The sequence below is a fragment of the Xiphophorus couchianus genome, chromosome 7 (genome assembly GCF_001444195.1).
Source record: "Xiphophorus couchianus chromosome 7, X_couchianus-1.0, whole genome shotgun sequence".
Taxonomy (NCBI): Eukaryota; Metazoa; Chordata; class Actinopteri; order Cyprinodontiformes; family Poeciliidae; genus Xiphophorus; species Xiphophorus couchianus.
In genome coordinates, this window is record NC_040234.1 from 18,463,343 (window position 1) to 18,483,265 (window position 19,923).

Below are 19,923 nucleotides of genomic sequence, written 5' to 3' on the forward strand. Positions count from 1 at the left end.
ATTGTGCTTGATCTCAGTTAAGCCAGGTAGAAAATCTGTGGAGTATCGACATATCAGAGGATGAGAGAAACCAGAGCCAACAACAAAGGCAGGCTGCTATGAAAGAAACCTGGACTTCCTTAATACCTCAGCAGTGCAACAGGTTGATCGCCTCCATGCTACGCTGCATTAATCCAGTAATTTGTGAGAAAGGAGGTCTGAATAACTACTAAGTGCATATACTGTACAGTGGATGGACATGCTATTCAGTGGATGGACATACTATTTAACCACAAGATTCTTTTTGTGGTTAAAATAATCTTTTTTTAAACATAGAATATATAAGTAGAAAAAAGCAGAGCAAACAATTGTTTATTGTCTTTATTTTCAAATCTATTATTACCTGCACAAAGATCTGACGAATCAAGTCATTAAAAGACTCTGATACATTTTAAGACTAATCTAATAAAGTTTGAAATCAGACAAAATAAAAACCTGTTAGAGGCCCTTTAGATCAGACCGCAGTCGTTCTGATGCAGAATGAAAGCATAGCTGTTATAACACTGCAATATCTGTAAAATCCTTCAGTATCAATGTTTTAGCCTGTCTTGGGTGACAACACTGTGCCTTACAGCTTGTTTTACACATGGACAGAAAAGCATATTAGTTGAACAATCCTTTTAAACTGACATTAGGGGGCCTTTGTTTGTGAAACAAGTGTTAAGTAAAGACAAGGTTTTTATTTTTAGCTCGGTCACACTGAAATTAATCTGGAAGATCACAGTTTATCAATAGTTACACATGTGACTGTATTTCATTGGCATCAAAAAGATCCTCTTCACGGACATTCCTCCTAATGATCATCCATGCGGGCGTAAGGATTTTCCTTCGCTATGCCTATTAAAATACATGAACAAAGATTGAATTTAGGAATCTGTGCTAACTGCATTAATTACTTTTAGTGTTTAATAATGGCAAATGTGGATTTTACAAAAGAGCAACAGTTTCAGTAACTGGAGAAGTGTAGTTCTGCCTTTATCCACTAGATGGAAACATTGACCACTTGAAAAAAAATAGATTTTTCTTTGTAATCTTCTTTTCATTATCGTTTGTTATTCTTCACTTTCTCTAGCTACCTTATCAAATATATTTTGCTATGCTATTCTTTCTTTTTTAAAAACAGCACATTAACAATTTGCTATATCCTAAAATCCCTAGCTGATATTTCCAAATTCCATCATCAAAAGAGTAGGTCTCACCATATTTCTGTCTTATTTCATCATGCCTCAGCTGGATCTCTGTTTTCCTAAAAGGGGAGAAAATCAAGGACAAACTGTTGAACGGCAGACAACTCGGACAGCTTGGATCTGTTTATTTTCACATCAAATTAATACGCAACTGAGTTAATGTGTAGAGTATATTTGAAACAAGAAACATGTAATTGGTTGAAAATTATTTGAAATTAGATTTTGGCCACATGAAAATCTAGCTAGAAAACAGGGATTGATCAGGTTCTTAGCAGACACCTACTCAACAGCCATTCACCTGGCTTTCTGACGGGCCTTCCTCGCTCGGGTCTGTCTCTCCACCTGCGCATCTTCTCTTTTGTTTCTAAAAAATAAAAAAATAAAAAAATATGACTGCTTTGTTTATATGTTCAAAGTATTAAATGGTTTAAAGAAGATGTAAAATTCTTATGAGATTCGGTGTCTTTTGAACCTGTTCATATTTTGTCAGCTTACGTCCAAAAACTTTAATTAATGGGATTTTAAGCAATAGACCACACAAAATAATGCTTAATGATTGGACTGAAAGAAAAAGCTGGAACATGTGGCTCCATTTCTTTGAGACTCTCTTACTCTGACACCGTCACAATAAGATCCAATGTGACCAGTGGCTTTCCAAAGTATTCTAATTAGTAAATAGAGTCAGTCTGTGTGTAATTTATCTCAATATAAATACAAATGTTCTGTGAAAGTCACAGAACATTTATTCTCATGGTTTGGAGAACATAATACAAAACAGCACCATAAAACACAGCAGAAAGCTCCAGCTGTGGGTTAGTGCTCTGTTTGTGGAACGAAAAGACAAAACACAAAGCATTGATGTCATTTTTTATATGTTTGGTTAATGTGACGTGGTCTGGGTATCCTCTGTTGAGCAGCCCTTACACTTTTAATATATCCTTGCTGCATAAAAAAAACCCTTTTCCTCTGAGGTGACAGGTCGGCGACAGAGCTTTGGAGAAGTTCAAAGCAGTTGGGTTATAAAACAGGCTGCAAACATAAATTTTATTTGTGAAAATAAATTACAATTATCTATATATTACTTTGCTTTGGTGTAAATTCCCACATTTGTTATTCAATGTGGTAATATGTAATAAAGTTAAAATGTTTTGAATACTTTTCAAGGCACCATATTTTAGACTTTTATTAGTGAGGAGTCATCTGAATAAGTGCTCTTGGCTAACAAAAGAGAAGATTATACTAATTATCAAGGAATGCTGCAGAAAAGAAGGTGGCTTATTGATTTTGACATTGAAAAAGTGAAAATAAAAACTAAGCACATATCCAAAATAGAGTGAAGTTATTCTTTTATTATCCAAGCTCTTACAAGAGGCTGAGGCTTAAATGCAACAGTGAGAGAAAGCTCTTTGGAGATAGCGGTGTCAGCCCAGCCTTACAGAATAATAACCCATTGTGTCCCACTCACCACCACTCTGCCTCCTCCTTTGGTTATAAACCAGATTCCTCTGCCAGTGTGTTTCATGTGACTCACAGCTTACCCAATCCTCTGACACTTGCAGCAGCAGAAGCAGCAGACGAGAATGGCAATGATGATGACTCCAGCCAGTACTGACATGGTGATGATCAATATCTGGAAGTTGACTGTAAATTTTAAAAGAAAACTGAAATGAATAAAATCCACCCATAAAAAAAACTTTCAGCAGTGTAACAATGTGATCTCTGACCTGAGGGTTTATGATCAACTAGCAGGTTGTACTACACTAATCTCAAAGATAAAATGTTTGATTTTAAATTGTTTGAAAAAATAGTAGCAGCTCTTTACAATGTTCCAACATTTTAAACTTATTTTTCTAAAACTGCTGACAAGGTCTGGTAGGCTCAGATTTACACCAATAGCCAAACAATTCTGGAAATTGGTTGCTGACTGAAATTCTAGCTTCCATTTACGCATGGGGCCCATATAGTCAGTAACCTGGCTAAAAATGGGTCCCAGACAGGATCATCCATGCCTGACATATTGACCCCAATTATTCTCTTTAATCTTTTTACATACATTTGTGAAATACCTTCTAAACTGCTTTTTTATATGATGCATTGTTTATGGGAATAACTTAAATCTAAAATGAAATATGGTTTGTGAAGTGATCAAGTTCGACAAGTGGTTGAATGTTAAAGGATTTAATTGCAGACACTTTTTGTATTTACATTCAAAAACAAAGATGATGCTAAAAAAACTGATAGAAATAATAAGAATTTAAACAGTAAAAACTGCATAAAAATTAAACATTATTAACATGGAATATTAACCTTTGAGAAATACTATACTGTTGGCAACTGGTTGATTTTGCTTTGCTGATTTTTTGAAATGGTGAATTCGATTTATTTACCTTTTTGAGATATACATGATGCTTTTTTTTTTTTAATTTTATGCTCTTTGTTAATGTAATTTCTTGTTTCAATTTTGCCTGAGTTTGAATTTTCAAAATGAACACATATATAAAAATAAAATTACTATAATAAAACTGCACATACCTGATATTTACTCAATAATTCCAACTAAAAAAACATCACATATACTCGCAAAATATATGTCAAAACACAACAGATATACACAAGGCTGACACACAGCCCATGTTGCTGTCTTACCCCAACACACCCCCCATCGTGCATCATTCAGGGGGCAAACACTGCTGGGGGGCAGGATGTTCTTCACTGGGTAGTCCATGCATTGTTGGGTGGAAGAGCACCACAAACACTGCAACAGCAAAAAAACCACAAAGATATTCATTGGTACATATGAGAGTTCAATGGATTTTTGAATGGGTATTGGTGTTATAAAACACACATAAAACTAAATACAAGCAAATTTTTTCCCTATTCAAAGAGGTACAGAAAAATAAACTCAAATCATTTTGTTTTTAAAAACTCAACCTCAGTCAAACCGAATTAAACTTGTACATATTTGTTTATTTCATACGTTTGGGTTAATTAATATTTGTTTTGTGGTTAAAAACACGAAGGATAACCCCTTTGACGTGTACCGTTGATACTGCGCCCCCTACAGTCAGTGCACAGAATTAGGCGCAAGTCTGGGAATCTTTAAAAATCCGTAACGAATGTATTTTTTTCTTATTTTTGGCTGGTGATCTTTTATTAAAAAAAAAAAAGATTTTATAAAGAAAAAAAGAGGGAAAAGTACAAACAAATTCAAATCTAACATCGCTGACTTCTGATGAGAAATCACAATAGCAAAAGAACGCACTGACCAAGGCAACACATCAAGAAAGTGGAAAAACTGAGGGGTGGAAAACTTACTGCCACATTCTGCAGACATTCATCACAACTACTGTTGGATTTCAGGCTACAAGGAGCTGAAACAGAGAAAATGAGGTATGAAAACTGAAGCACAATAAAACAGAGGTTTGTGAGTGTTCCATCTTGGCACTTGGAGTTTAAAACTCAGATTGAAAAACACGAGGTTTCACTGTTGAGTGCAACAAAAGCCCTGTTTAGAAAGCTTATGGGCCAAATCATTATCCACGTCGCTGATCTTTGTTTTTGCTCACTATAAATCTAATTTACTGATGTCATGTGACAACCTCCTGACCACAATGACCGCACATAAAAAAAACAACAATTCACAACAGCCTGAAGAAAACTTACCCGGAGCCGGGGACGGTGTCTGCGCCTCTGCTGCAGCGACAAAAACAGTAAAGACACAGATGTTAAAAAATAAAGTAAAAGCAGAGGAGGTTGAGGTGGAAAACCCGAACATGGTGCCACCAGTGGGAAGCTGTGGAGACGGAAAAAAAGGCGTTTGTGAAAAGTGAAGGCTGGACGTCTGCTTTACGATGGTGGACGTCATGAGCAGCTGACGCTTCTGTCATGAATCAGTGGCAGAGAGATAATAATGCTTCATAAGGTGAAAAAAAAAAAGCTTACTGTCTGGATTTTAACTAGCGCTAGGTTTATTTTCCTGACTGGGTTTCAAACTAATAAAAACTTTATTGCACAAAATGAGAACTTTACCCATTTTAATGACAGGGACCATAATGAACCAATTTCGGGTAAACCGTAGTGACAAAACCCACACGATTCCAGTTGTAAAACCAATTAAGTCATTCTGCTGTGTTTGCAGGTTTTAATTGCTTATAGACAAAATATTGGAGCATAATGTAAAATTTCAGTAAAAATAGTTAACTGTCTAAAGATGATTATGGTATAACATAACCCTTACAAAAAAAAATCCCATGAAAATTACATGTGAAAGTCACGTGATCACATGTGATTTTCATGGGATTTTTTTGTAAGGGGCATTCTGTCTTTATATCTGTCTGTAGGCTCATCAAGATTTTGCATGAATAATATTAGCATGGCTAAAGAGGTAGAAGCTACTTACATTTAGAGAAATATATTTGAATGTTTCAACTAATTTTGTAATGTTTTTTGTAGAGGCACTGAGTTTAACTGCAGCTTAATTATCAGTGTTTAAAACATTGAACTACTGGCTCATCTGTTTAACTGGGTTTCTCTCCCAGAGGAGCAACTTGCTGCCGTTAACCCCTTATGGTTTCTTTAACTTAGAAAGTATTCCTGGATCAGTGCTTTTATGTTTTCATTTTTGTGTATGCTCTGTCTTCTCACATGTCCAGTTGGTTGTGGCAAGAAAGAGGGTTTTTTCTTTCCATTGTCGCTACATGCATTCTCAGTGTGAGGGAAGGTCAACGGCACGATGCAATCGACTGTCCAGTCGCTACATGCTCATCCAGAAGGAGTGAGGAGTCAATGACTCAATGCAATCTACCGGGTTTCCTTAGATAGAAAACTTCTTGACCAATTTTAGTTATGAACTGAACTTGTTTGTAGGTTTTGGTTGCTAGGATCAATTGGAGTGTATGGACTGGACCTGTATGATTGAACTGCACTGATTTTTTTGTTTTTATTGTATAGTGCTTTTAAATAACATGCGTTGTGATTTGGCACTGTATAAATAAACTACATTGAATATGCATGTATCCAAATGTTTTCTTTTTATTGTTGCAACCTGTCCTTAACTTGCTTGGGACTAGAGGCAGAGCAAGAAAATTTTTACTGAGGTGGCCAACAACTGACCAGTACCAGAGCTGGTTTGGAGCACAACATTCGTATTTTCCAAATCATTCACTAAAGACAGAACATATTTTCTTGAAGTGTTTAAAAAGAAAGTTATTTATGTTTTCCAAGCTAAAAGATGAATCAATATTCAGTATTTTGCTGTAATTTATTCATTTCTGATGTTTCCTGTTCAGACACATCCAACATCGTCTCAATCATATTGTAAAGGATGAAACCAACACAAAAACTATTTCAAATACAATAATTTATTAAAGCATTTTTAAATTCTTATATAAAACATTTTCAGGGTTTTTTGCCTCATCAAAACAATCAGAAGTCTCAAAAATACAGTCGTAATCAACGGCAAGGTGGCTCACTCTCTGGTGTGGCTGCCGGCAGCTGACCAAAGTGTCCACTGTTGGTGAAAATGATCGTGGTGTAATGGAGGACAGTCATCTAATGTGAGGTAAATACTAAGCTCATTATGTCGACATTATATTACTCTAACCATGAACTATACTGCAGATTGGTTGGCATTGACTTAATAATACAAATTTAACAGTCAGAGAAGCCCAGAAACAAAATGGAGACAATTCGTCTGGTCCATTTCAGCATCACTTTCCGTGTCCATACAAGCACAAATTAGACTAACAATTCATTACGAGCGCATTTAGCTTTCTTGTCTCTCAAATCCATTGAGTGTTTTCAATAAATAAATACCACACCCTCACTTGATTGCTGACAAAAGGCAAAAACACACAAGCAAACTATGCTCACAAATGCAATGAAATGTCATGCTTTCATTCTATAACACACATTTTGGCTGTTTTTAAACATACATTCAGCTCACATTTGTTCTTCTGGAACAGAAGCACACATATTATGCTACTTTGTAATTTTCAGTCTTGGTAGAACAAAAGGGTTTTAGGCTTTTAATTGGTGTATCTACTAACATCATGTTTGATCAGTTTTAGTTCTTTTTTAACCTGTTAGCATATTGGTTTTGCCTCACATGTGTAAATAATCACAAACCAGTTTATATTTTGCTTCTGCAAGGCCACATTTATGCTGTTAAGTAAGGCAGAATGAGGGGACTTAATAAATACCCTGAGGGGATCTCCATTCTGGAGAACATTCATTAGAAAAGGGGCCAAGAACTCTTGAAAAATAAAACACCAATCTAATAAATAAAGGTGCTAACTCTGTCAGTGTGCATATGCCACATAAGTTGTGTGAAATGTTTTGATTTGGTAATTTAGATGTGGAGGTGTTTCAAATTATACTCAAAGAGTTCAAAATGTTTAAATAAAATCCATGACGAATATGCCTGATTTCAGTTTAAAAAATAAAAAAAAGTGAAATGACCAGTGTAACTCTTTGGAGATTACATGGAAGATCTTGAAGGTCCATCGGGATAAACATTCAGAATCTCTGCCCAAAAAGGTAGGAGAAGTATCATGTTTGGGTATTATTGGGGGAATTTCTAAATGGAGTGTGTTGATGTCAACTCAAAATCTTTGTAGCAAAATCGCAGGTGGTTCCTCTTCTCTCATCTCGACCTTTTCTCTGTGCCATTTAGGCAGCTGAGTGGGTATGGTGTCGGTCTCCAGTAGATCACCGGATCCAGTTGGTTCCATAACTGGACACAGATTTGACACTGCAGCGCTTCTTCACGATCATGTTTATGTATGCTTTCATGATCTTCGTGATCTCTCCGACCTGGCAGAAATGCAGCAAATTAAAGGGGAGTCAACAGCTATGAATGGTTAAAAAATAAAGAAACAAAACTGCATCTGGAATGTCCAATGTCTTGCAAAATCAATTATATCCCTTGAAATAAATACGGGAATCAATTATATTTCCGTATTTAGTTACATTTTAAGATGTAACTAAATATGGGAAACTTCTGAAGAAAAACAAATTAGTGACTGCAAAAGGAGCAAAGGTTCATCTTGCAATTAGACAATAGTAAAGATATAGCTGGAACGACAAGGGAATGATTTAGATCAAAGGATATTATAATGTTAAAATGGCCCTGGACTCAATTGGGAATCTGTAGCAAGACTTAAGAATTACTGTTTAAAGATTGATATAACCAAACTACGTGAGTTTGAGTTATTTTCTAAGAGGAATCAGCAGAAATTTATGTGAAAGGTCAGGAACATACTCCAAAAGACAATATAAAACCATGTCCCGCTTTTCAGGTTTTATTCAAAAATAAATGTGAACATTTTAAACTTTTTTTTAGAATAATCAATCAAATCCAATACAGAAAAGTTTGTGTTTGCAATGTGACAACATTTGAAAAAGTTAGGGCACAAAGGATTCTACAAGCCAATAAGAAGTTCCAATAAAAATCGTACCTCTGGTGTCTCGAAAAACATTTCCCTCTCATCCACAGTGATCTTGTAGGTGCAGGGCTGTGGAGCCCCAAAGAAGACAATGTGCTCGTACGGGAACGTCTCCAGAGGCTTTGGCTCGCCTCTCTTGTAGACGGACACATTCTCGGCGCTCACACTCAACCAGAGGTCATGTGGGAATCCTCCTTCTTTACACTGTGAAGACCCAAACATAAGCAGAATCACAAAGACTGATATAAACCTGTCCCAATCTTTCCAGAAGTCATCTACTTTCTTGTACATCAAAAATTACCTCCACATCAAACAGTGTGGATCCATATCCCGGCCATTCCTTTATTATGCTCATGTATTTGAGCATGGCCTGGTGCTGATCCAGACCCTTGATGTGGGACCACTTCTCCACAATGCTTGCCCTGGTGGCAGACATCTCCTCCTTTATCCACATCTCCAGCATCTGCTCCTCCTCCAGGCGTTGCTTCTTCATGGAGCCCGTCTTCAGTCCACGCCGCAGCGTGCCGTCCAGGAAGCTGGTCCTCCTTCGCTCCAGAGTCTGGCCCGACCCGGAGGCTCCACCCGCCTTGGTGAACTGCAGGATGCGGTTGCGCAGGCGACCCACAGGGTAAACGTTCTCCAGGTTCCATGCGATCCGGGTTTTGTCTCCGAACAGGAACTGCAGGCGCAGAGCAGCGAGGTGTTGCAGTGTCTCTTCACGAGCAGGAAAGTGGCCACGAGTCAAACTCTCATGGGCCTGGCAAAAACAAAGAAAAACATATTGTCATTAACATGAATGTATTTTTTATTTTTTAGTAATTTTATTAAAATTTAATTGAAATCAGAAAAACAAACCTGCTCAAACATGAACGCAAACTCCACTCCTTCCTTTGGCATGCTTTCGACATCCAAGAAACAGTAGAGCTTAAAATACAGCCTCCACTGGCCCTCATCCCGAGCTTCCTCACTGCCAGCCAGTCTGGGGAGAGAAAGCCGTAAATCTGTCACTCCCACATCTGGTTTTATACAATTTTATTGCCTCGTCTTCATATCACTGACATTCCCAGGACACCGATTTCTGTGTCTCTGATTGAAGATAATGTCTGGGGAAAAAGGTTCAAGCATACCTTTCAAATTTAGCCAGAACATCAGCCACGAGCACCCTGCTTTCCACAGCTTTGTCCACAGTATTGTTGTGCTCAAAGAGTGCAAACATGTTTCTGCTGTCCTCCATAGCCAGACCTCTGATCAGCTTCTCCACCACCTGACAAAGAGAAGAAATAGAGTCATATGTTTAACAAAGCAGCTTTCACTCTTAGTGTCACCACTTGTAAAGATGTGCAAATTATTTTTTCTACATTTACTACATTTGTTTAAAGTAGGAAAAATCACATTTTAAGATATAAAATGTAACACAATTGCTGGTGATTAATTAATTTTTTTCAACTTAAGCAGTTCAGAGTCCAGGAACTTTACTTTAGTAATCTATAGAATCGTACTTTCCTTGTGTATAAATATGATGAGACACAGGGCCTTAAAATAATCCATAAAGGGGACATGTGGTTTAGTTTTTATTTTTGGATTGATGGTGTTATAGAGTCTATTGACTTTGTGAAATACCAGCAACATGTGAATAAACATCTGGTGACTTCTAGCAGGAAACAACCACAACTCATCATTGGGTTTTTATGAGGATAATGATTCAAAATATATGGTTAAATCAACACAGGAGTAGTCTAACAAACACAAAATTAACCTCCTCCTCAGTCCCCAGACCTTATCCTTTTAGAAACCTTTGGGCAGAGCTTGAGAGAGAAAATGAAAAGAGAACCTAGGAGTCTGGACACTACAGACATAATAAAAAGAGGAGTGGTCAAGAATTCCTCAATTGTACGTTCCAACCTTGTGCACTGAGTTTCAGGAGAAGATTAAGTACTGCCCAGCTGTGTTATGTATTAACAATCTTCTAAAAATGACTTTTTAAAGTGGGATTTGTTTCGACACAAAGAAAACTAATCAATGAGCAGTGATTGTGGTCTACGTACCTCTCCAGCGGTGGTGTGAGAGTTGATGGAGATCTTGCAGGAGCCTCCTCCATGGCAGTAGACTGTGGTGGTCATTTCCTGCCTGGTAAGAAGTGCCACGATCTCCTCCTGGGATGGAACAAACTCTCTCGCCTTTGTCTTCTTCAGAGACTCCCCGATAAAATGGGCAAACATTTCAATTTCTGTCCCAGGAAACAACTCCTTAATCCTGAAGAAAATGCAGAGGTGCAAAAACAAACGTTCAGACCACAACTCAAACTTTTCATTGCTTAGTCCAAGCAGAGCTTCACCTTTTCAGGTGAAACTTGAGGTAGCGCAAGATTCCTCGGCTGGGCAGGAAGGTGCAGCTCATGCAGGTCAGGAGATGCCAGTGGGCTCGGTTGGCGGGACTGTTGGGGTGCGGGACGTGATTGGTCTGTTTGATCAGCTGACAGTAAACTTCATCTCGTAACGGCCTCAAGTCTTGGCAGGTTTGCAGGATTCCCTGAATGATTGGCACCGGGTCTGACACGGCCTCCATCTCCTGCAGTGAGTTAAAAATCTTCACGGCTTCGTCCTGCAGGCTCGTGTAACCTTTTTCCTTTTGCACTAAGAGACACAGAGGGGAGAACAGTTTGCTTAGCCAGAGAAAATAATTTTCTTTTAATCACACTCATTGAATACTTCAAACTAAACCATAAAAATATACTAAAAAGACTAGTTAACAGGACAGAATGCAGAAAGAAAAACAGAAAACTTATGACATAAAAATGATTACATCAGGTGGATCATCTTATAGCTGACACTAATCTTTGGATGCCCTCTATAATGTTCTTAAAAAGATTTTTCTGAGTGCACAATTGGCCAATACAAATAAAAAAAGTAAAAAACAACTTTGAAAACTGCATGAATGAACACTCACAGTGGACGCTGACATCTCCATAAGGTAGAGGTAGAAGGGGGGAGTGCAAAGGATGCTGGGTATATCTCAGGATGGGGTTCCGCCAGTACGTCTGCTCCACAGCCTCCACATTTAAACTACTCTCCTGTAACAACAAATCACAAATTTGTTATTTTCTGCCTTATTAACTGACTCACAAAGAATGCTTCTCACCAAATTAAGATTGCTCTAAAGTCTTCAGGATTTCTCAAACACAGCTGGAATGAATAAAAATTGTATTTCATTGTGAGGGCATTTCATAAGGCTACTATGTTCTTAGCAACTGCCAAATAAATTCCCTGTGATACTCATCCTACCACAATGACACAGCTGAGGGATCGTATCTGAATGAGGATGTTTCTCAACACTTCTGCCATCTGATACATTGACCTTTCTTTTACGGTTTTCTGCACTCATGTTTCATTCTTGCTGAAGATTATGCAATAATTTTAACCACCATGCTATCTGGAAGACTCATGCAGATGATAAAAAATAAAACGTCTTTGTATTTGTCACTGATTATAGTAAGCCAAACATAAATCAAGGCAAAATAGAATGAAGTTGAACTATAAGTCATTGTTTGACTATTGCAAAATTATATCATAAAACCTTGTGACTTAACGTTTTCCTCCTATCTTTTCATCGCTTTTTATGGCTAATAATGAAAATAATGTTATAACTTTGAAAGCATGAAAACTGTTTTTCATTTGAAGTCACCCCGAAAACACTGTATTCAGTTTCCCAGCAACCAGCACAGCCAAATCTGGACAGTTTGAATATATGCGCACTGGACGAGGCCAGTGCATACCAATTTCTATGATGTACAAGGAGTTCAAGTGTAGAGCAGCATTTGTTGCTGATGACATTACACACTGCAGTACATAGCAGCCACGGTGCCAAGAGTGTTACATTAATTTCCGTGGAGTACCTCCAGCCCAGTGTGGGTGTGATGAGGTTGTAGCCTTGGAGTGAGGCCTGCTTTAAATTTTCTGATAATTAATCCACACCAGATAATTGCTGCCACTATATCACCCCCCTGCCCCCCAAACACACACACACTACCCTGAGATGCTGCTGCTCCCATAACAAACCAATACAACCTCTGCATGGGAGATTTGTGCATGCTCAAAACAAACCAAATGCTAGCACACAGAAAGGAGAGTGAACTGCATTCGTAATAAGAACAAGAAGACTTCACCAAGAACCTATGGAGACCTTCCAAGTTCAAAGTAATCTTAAGTATTGAAAATATGGTCTCAATCTTGTATAAATTAGGCCTAATACAAATAAATTTATGCTAAGATAGAACTGAAAGAATGATTACAGAGTTTAATGTCACAAAGTCTGAATGTATGGTAGGGAGAAAGTGGTGATGTTCTGGAAAAGCAAAACCACATGAACAGCACAGCACACAGTTCAAGTACCTCACTTTGCAACCGTGTGTGTCCCTGCCAAAGGTTTGCTAAGCTAGAAAGAATGTTTGTCATTTTACTGAAATATTTGAAATGGTCAGTTCTGAGATAAATCATCAATCCTTAAAGTCGTCAGTTATCAGTGAATCAGGGCTGCATCACAACAAAAAGTCAAACTAAAAAGTTTATCACCTTGATGTCCCTGATGAGTTGCTGAGTTGGTGTTTCGATGGGAACTTTGTTATCTATCACTCCCTGTATGGCGTTTGCCCACCGCATGGCTTCATTCAGCATTTTAGTATAAAGTCGGTAAGAGTGTTTACGCCCATAAACAATGATATTCCAGTAACCTGGGAGGAGTGGAGAAAAGAGACACGGGATATATGTGTGAGTGATGTCAATATATGCAAAAAAAGGTCAGAAATGATGGTGCTAACTGATGTTAAACCTACCAGAGTCCTTGAAGACTTTCTCATCTGGTTGCACCACAGAACAGAGGCTGTTCAAGACCAGTGTTCCCAGTTTAGTTGTGTTGCGCTCTGATGACTTGTAATAGTCAAGGGAGTTTGTGGTGAGAACAAACCAGCGCTTCTTCAGCTTCAGAGAGGTACTCTTTGCTCCTGACTTCATTTCTTTATGCAGCCAGCCTGAGAATTAAAACCAACATGTTGTCCTGGATTGCTACTTAGAATATTGATTACTTAAATTTAATCTTCTGTATGAAAATCTATCACTACACATGCATATGAATCCAGATCCAGGCTGACCTCTGACTAGGAACTCCTGCCCATCGACTTTTGTATCTCCCTTAGATTTTTGCAGCAGACCAATCCAGTGGTGCATCTCTTCAGGCGTGTCTGTGTTGCAGTGGATGACTCTGTTGGCCGTGATGATCACAAAGGAGTTTGGTCTAGAGAGAGAAAATATCACTTTGAAAAATGTTCTTTAAAAAAAAAAGTGTTAAACCACATCTTAGATTTGCATATTCTCCTTCCAAGCAGCCAGACCTCCAGATATTTGAAATTGGTCTCATAAAAAAGCTTTTTACACTTTTTGGGGGATTTTGGCTTTTTATCAAGTTGCTGTGAATTTACTTGGAGAAATTGTGTTACCTATAAATTATTTGGGCATAAAAATATCTTGCTTTCAGGCAATTTGTTTTGTTTTAGATGAAGGCATTTTTAAATGATTGGTCTTAGGGTGCCAGACCAAACAAAGATTGTGATGTCTGTTGTTGGTCTGTTCACATTGACATATTGTCGCAACACCAGCAAATAATGCAACCACATTTTAAATGGCCAGTTTTTTAAAGATCACAGACCTATTTTGAGCATATTTTTTGGAATACCATGTCATAAATGCTGGTTTGTTGATCTGTCTGGATTATCCCTAGCTAGCGACCCTTGACAATAATGTCACTGAATCGGTTTCAGCATCCTGTTTGTCTGTATTCAGATACATTTTCCTTAATTAGGAGACTATCAGAAAATTTAACTTTTAGTGCAGTAACACTCACTTCAATAAAATATTTGTTCTGTCAATAAAATAGGTAAGTGTTGCAGACTTGTAAACAAAATTGGAAATTGAGTGGACAAAGGTACAAAATAACATTAATTAAAATGTAATGCGTGCTGCACAAAAGTGGCATGGATTCTAATGAGTCCTTGGCAAATGCCTTTCCATAAAGGAATGGCATCTTTAAAAAAAAATAGTCCAGATGAAGACAGCCTTGCTTTCAGAGACTGTTTATCCACTATAATTGTTCCTTTGCCTTCTCTTTGTATACTTTCTTCTTTTGCAATGGGTCAGCCAACCACATTGCAATCATAGAGAGATACCAGAACATGATAAAAAGGGAGAGAGAGCAGTCAAAAGCCAAATCAAAACTGTTGATCAAGACCAAATTAAATGTTTAAAGACAGTCTGATTGCATAGAAGCAACTCACAAAGAACTTAAAGATGTTTAAAGATCCTAATAGGTGAAATAACATTAAGAAACTCACCTGTCTGGGTTGTCTGATGCACAAACAGAATCAATCAAACCCACATCTAATGTACCCTAGGAAGAAAAAAGGTGGTGTGAATGAAAAGCTTTGCTTTTTAAATCCAAAATATTTTCTGTAGACATCGGGTCCTGTTAATGGCTGCAAAAGAGAAGTTGTAGGTCAGATAAATTAACCTTGCTATGGATCAGAGAGCTTCAGTTTCAAATTCTTCAAGTAAAACCAAAGTTATAATTTAACCTCAAAACTGGACTGGACCTTCAGACTTTAGTGGAATCAGTTACATGTTTATTCACTTCTCATTGTACAATAAATAAAAAAAATAATAACTGAGGCTGGAGCCGAGGCACTCACCACAGCATTCTTTGGGTTGGCCTGTTCGTGGTGCATCTCCAGGAGCTGCTCCGGGCTGGCGCTGTGGACCCGACTCAGCACATTGAACCAACCACTGAGTGGGTCAGAGGGAGTTCAGAAAGCACAAAGTCAGCAAACACATAATTGCAAATTAAACGGTGAACTTCCATCGGGCAACCACAAGGGGGAACTTCATTTCTATACTTGTAGGTTGAGACAATTAAAAAAAGCAGCACTTGGCAGAGAGCAAGATGAATGGAAATAATGGGAATATAATTTACCTGGCATCTTCGGGGGACTCGGCATAGATCTGATAAGTCCTCTCCTCCGTGACAATATTCAGAGCATTTTCCTTCTCATGGTTGTCCACAATCTCCCTTTAAAAGACACGCAGAGTAATTTTTGACAATGATAACATGATTACTACAGTACCTTGCAAAAATTATTTATACCCTTTAAACCTTTTAACATTTGTCCTGCTATGGACACAAATTTCAATGAATCAAATTGGGATTTTATGCAACAAACCAACTTAAAGCAGCAAGCAATGATGGTCAAAGAAGTTTCAAAATAAATAAAAATCAGTGTTTGAATTCAGCTTCCTTTAGCTAATGCTTTATAGAGTCAATATCCCAACAGAATGATGCTGCTGCCACCGCATTTTAATTTTATGGCCATCATGGTGTGTTGAGGCCAGGGTCCTGTGCAGTGTTAGTTTTTTGGGATTTTAGTCCAAAAAAGTTCAGTTTTGGTTTTATCTGACTGAGACACCTCCTCCCACATGTTTAATGTTTCCACTGAGATGGCTTGTAGTTTACTACAACTCGAGGGCAGATTTTTTGAAAAAATAACGACAGTTGTCATTTTTACAGATTGTTTCCTACAAGGTTGTTTTCTGAAGGGAATTTGATGCATTTGAATTTATCTAAAGGTATTAGGATATTAGGGGGTCTGAATGTAAAAGCACAATGCATTTTTCAGACTTGTAAGTGATTTTGAGGCCCGTTTATCATCTTCTTTCCACTTGAAAATGTTAATATATGTGGTTGTATTGTGACAAGATGGAAATAAAACTACTTTAAAATACTTGACACTGTATGACATTTATTTAAGGTTTCTTACTTGGCTGCACGGATGTCTATCGTTCCTTTCAGCTTCTCTTCGCTGTCGTTCTCGAAGTACATGAGTTTTGCCTCACGCAGGACAAACCATCGCATCTTCCAGTTGCGCCGAGACAAAGTGGACATCCCTCCGCCTTTTTTGTAAAGCCAGCCAGATTTGAGGGAATCTTGTTTGGCCCGGAACCACATGAAGGTCTCGTCTTTGAGGACACACCAGCGGCGACGCCATGGGATCATGAGTCCACCTGAAATGTTTATTGTATAATTTTAAAATGTGACGAGATATTGCACTTAAAACAATGTTGCTTCCAGTGACTAAAATGCAAGGATATGTACCAGTCTGAAAGACCCAATGTCGACATATTGAAGCTGTGCTTAGCTGTGCATTAATCGTTTGCATGCCTCATGCGCAGTGGCTCGGTACTCACCCTTCATGTAGAGGTAGCCATGGAAATATGGAGGCCCACTGCCATTCAGCAAACTCACTCTCCCATTAGAAATCTCCTCATCTGTGTCCACGTAGCCGTCATTCTCCTCGTCACTGTCAATGAACTGAAACACAGCAGCACTGTGATGTTGCTTCACTCTGGGTGGATGTGAAATTCACAGAAATGCTTTGCTCAACATGCATAAGGTAAAAAATCCTTGAGCTGCAAATATAATTAATGACCACTTCCTTTAGATCTGCACAATTCTGTAATTTCACTTCTGACATTCTGTCTGAACTCGCTTACAGAAATCTTTAAAAGCCATCCCTTCACACCGACACAGATGCACGTTTCTGCATGCCAACACATACAACATTTTTCTTTTCCTCTGACATTCTGCTGATGCCACAAAGTTCAGACTGAAGGCTCTGCTAAGCCTGCAGTACCTTGCATTTAGGCTCAAATGCAGCCACATCTGCGGAGCCAAAACAAATGATTTCAACTCAGCTTCATTGTTGTTTCCATGTGAGCTGGGCCTTGTGGTGACAGCAGCAGGCAACACAGCAAAGGATCATGTGTGGAGAAGTCATATGTTAAAGCAAAATAATAAACACCAGACATTCTTGGTGTTTTAGTGCATGTAAGAGCAACCTCAGTGAGCTCTTGTTTAGGTTCAACTTTAATAATGCATATTTTGAGTTTTCTCACAAAGGATTTTGCTCTTTTGGATTTTTATGTCTACTTGCTTCAGATGTTACTTTCTGTGATTTGGATTACAACATAGTGACTTACAAGAGTTTTCAAATCTCTTGAACACATTCGGTCACGTCAGAACTACAAACTTTTATGTATTTTATTCTGATTTTATGTATTTGACCAGAACAATGTAGAGTATAACTGTTTAAAGCATTTTCTTCTCTCATGCTACCAAATAATATCCAAGGAACACATCAGGCACATCAGGGCTAAAGCTGTAAAGAAGCTAGAAGCAGGGTTTGGTTATTACCCAATATCAAAACCTTTGAACAGCTCACATAGCCCTGATCAAAAACACATCTCAAAATGGTGACCATATGGCACATCTCCAAACAACTTAAAATGTCAGGCGAAGAGAAGCATCCAATAAGCCGATGGTCAGTCTGGAGGAGCTTCCATAGTTGAGGTGGGAGAATCTCAAGCTAGGATAACTTTTAGTTGCACACACCACAAATCTAGCCTTCAGGTGAGGGAGGAAGACAATCCATAAGAAGTCCTGTTTAAAGTTTGCTACAAGTCATGAAGGAAACACAGCAAACATGAAGATCGAGGTAGGCTAATCTGAGGAAACCAGAACTGAACCTTTAAGCCTACATTGGGGGGAAAACCTACACTGCATATCCCAGAAGGAAACCTGGTAGTGGCAGAATTATGATGTGGAAATATAAGGGAAGCTGGTGAAAGTTGATGGGAGGATGGATGGAGTGAAAAACAGAGCAAACCTGTTGAGAGTGGGGCTGGATAATTTAGTGAAATGTATCACAATATAACGTTTCATATCAGTCGATATAGATAATTATTGATTCATTTTCTTCCTTTAAATACAGAAAATACGGCCAAGCTAACAAAGTGACCTTTTTATCCACCATTTCCCCTCAAGCTGTTGTACTCATTTTCTTCTTCCACTCCATGCCACTGTTTTTATTGTTAAGCAGTTATGAGGCACGGTGGAGAAACCTGAAACTGCTGCTGTACAAGTCACAAACTGTTACCTAGCAACAGTTTGTTGCTAGGTAACCAAAGAGTGAGTGAATTAGTTGATGCCACCAAACGTTTAAGCCTGCTGTTGGAGTAGCTAAAGCCTTTCCTCTGCCTACAGCCACCAGAATGCTGGATCAGAGTTTAGTGAGACTATTCAGCATTGTATAGAACATATAATTTATTAATATTGGTCACGTGCCTATCACTATTGTTATTTATTTATTTTCCAGCCATAGTTGAGAGGCTACAAAAGTCCGTGACAGAGGTTCACCTTTTAGATGGACAACAATCCTACTCCAGGTTGTTGGTCTATCACATAAAATTAAATACACAGAGGTGTGGGGGTACAATGTGGCAAGAAAGGTTTGATAGATAAATATTCAGCAGAAGCAGAACTTACTGAGTCTGAGCTGCCTCTGAAAGAATCCAGACTGTTTTGGGTGCAGGAGGATTCTCGTAACACCTCCTCGTCGGTGATATGGCCATCGTTGATACTAGCACCTGAGCTCCCGTGGACCTCCTCAAACTCCTCCTGATCATAGTCTGACTCTGCGTCTGGCAGGTTTGACTGCGATGGCACATTGTTCAAAGGCACAAAATCCAAATTCCTGGTAGTTCTCTGGCATGGCTGCTTTTCTCCATTAGTCACTATAAGAGGACAAGGAGGAGGGGGACGGGTTTGTGAGACTGTAACAATGGGGGTATGATTAAGTCCATTAGAGGGGGTAGGGGGGAGTTTTTCTGGTGCAGAGTGAGGACCTGAGGATGAGGACACCATGAGTCCTTCTGCAAAGGCAGGGGGAGGAGGAGGAATACTCTGAAACACGTCCGTATCAAGAGGAACTGCAGCTGGGGGAGGAAAGTCCGGCAAAGGAACACATTCGTCCTCCGTGGGGAAACCCTCGTCCACTTCCTCCTCAGCCAAAGGAGCTGCCGATTCATTCACTTCGTGGAGATTTTCCTCACTTGAGAGCGATGGCTCTAGCCCTCCAAAGTCCAGCAGCTCCAGGAACTCTGTTGCCACGCGAGACGCCTCCTTCTCCAGCCTGTAGATCTCAGCGTCCCTCATCTGACGCAGTTCCTCGTGGGAAACGTCCCCGAGGAGCGACACGCCATCCTCCTGCTGCTTCTGCAGACGCTCGATCTCCCTCTCAAGACGCAGGATCTCCTCCATCTGGCGGCTCTCCTCCTCAGAGGTGTGGTTGTAGGACGGAGTCTGGGTGAGATCCTGCT

The 19,923-nt window shown here is 38.8% G+C and overlaps 2 protein-coding genes across 5 annotated transcripts in view; both read right to left on the bottom strand.

Annotated features, from left to right (window-relative positions):
* Nucleotides 1-344: 344 nt before the first annotated feature.
* Nucleotides 345-5,106, bottom strand: pttg1ipb (PTTG1 interacting protein b). Of its 2 annotated transcripts, none has more exons than XR_003596378.1 (7): nt 4,890-5,106; nt 4,542-4,597; nt 3,873-3,981; nt 2,765-2,867; nt 1,510-1,590; nt 1,239-1,285; nt 345-876 (listed from the first exon to the last, which is right to left on the bottom strand). XR_003596378.1 is itself a non-coding variant. In XM_028024402.1 (7 exons), exons 1-7 carry the CDS (start codon nt 5,089-5,091, stop codon nt 833-835), a joined length of 627 nt encoding a protein of 208 aa, XP_027880203.1. In that variant the 5' UTR covers nt 5,092-5,106; the 3' UTR covers nt 345-832. The 2 variants fall into 2 exon arrangements, 1 of the variants encoding a protein (XP_027880203.1); XM_028024402.1 differs by having other exon boundaries at nt 1,525-1,590.
* A 1,462-nt stretch (nt 5,107-6,568) lies between these two features.
* Nucleotides 6,569-19,923, bottom strand: part of myo10l3 (myosin X, like 3) — a 69,957-nt gene continuing 56,602 nt past the window's right edge. For 2 of the 3 annotated variants that reach the window (XM_028023022.1, XM_028023020.1), the window contains exons 25-41: nt 19,091-19,921; nt 16,954-17,077; nt 16,527-16,770; nt 15,686-15,781; nt 15,405-15,498; nt 15,051-15,106; nt 13,815-13,957; nt 13,500-13,694; nt 13,240-13,397; nt 11,618-11,741; nt 11,007-11,304; nt 10,717-10,924; nt 9,799-9,935; nt 9,527-9,650; nt 8,973-9,428; nt 8,684-8,875; nt 6,569-8,039 (exon numbers count right to left, since the gene is read on the bottom strand). In XM_028023022.1, the coding sequence (XP_027878823.1) occupies nt 7,935-8,039; nt 8,684-8,875; nt 8,973-9,428; nt 9,527-9,650; nt 9,799-9,935; nt 10,717-10,924; nt 11,007-11,304; nt 11,618-11,741; nt 13,240-13,397; nt 13,500-13,694; nt 13,815-13,957; nt 15,051-15,106; nt 15,405-15,498; nt 15,686-15,781; nt 16,527-16,770; nt 16,954-17,077; nt 19,091-19,921 (3,585 nt within the window). In that variant the 3' untranslated portion in view covers nt 6,569-7,934. The remainder of the gene's footprint in view (nt 8,040-8,683; nt 8,876-8,972; nt 9,429-9,526; nt 9,651-9,798; nt 9,936-10,716; nt 10,925-11,006; nt 11,305-11,617; nt 11,742-13,239; nt 13,398-13,499; nt 13,695-13,814; nt 13,958-15,050; nt 15,107-15,404; nt 15,499-15,685; nt 15,782-16,526; nt 16,771-16,953; nt 17,078-19,090; nt 19,922-19,923) is intronic. The other variant, XM_028023021.1, reaches the window with a different exon arrangement.

Excerpts from the sequence above, each read along its gene's own strand:
- pttg1ipb (XM_028024402.1), bottom strand. The coding sequence starts at position 5,091 with ATGACGTCCACCATCGTAAAGCAGACGTCCAGCCTTCACTTTTCACAA. Across the intron at positions 2,868-3,872 it reads ACGATGGGGGGTGTGTTGGG|TCAACTTCCAGATATTGATC; the intron begins GTAAGACAGCAA and ends TAAAATTTACAG. Across the intron at positions 1,286-1,524 it reads AAGGCCCGTCAGAAAGCCAG|GAAAACAGAGATCCAGCTGA; the intron begins GTGAATGGCTGT and ends CTCCCCTTTTAG.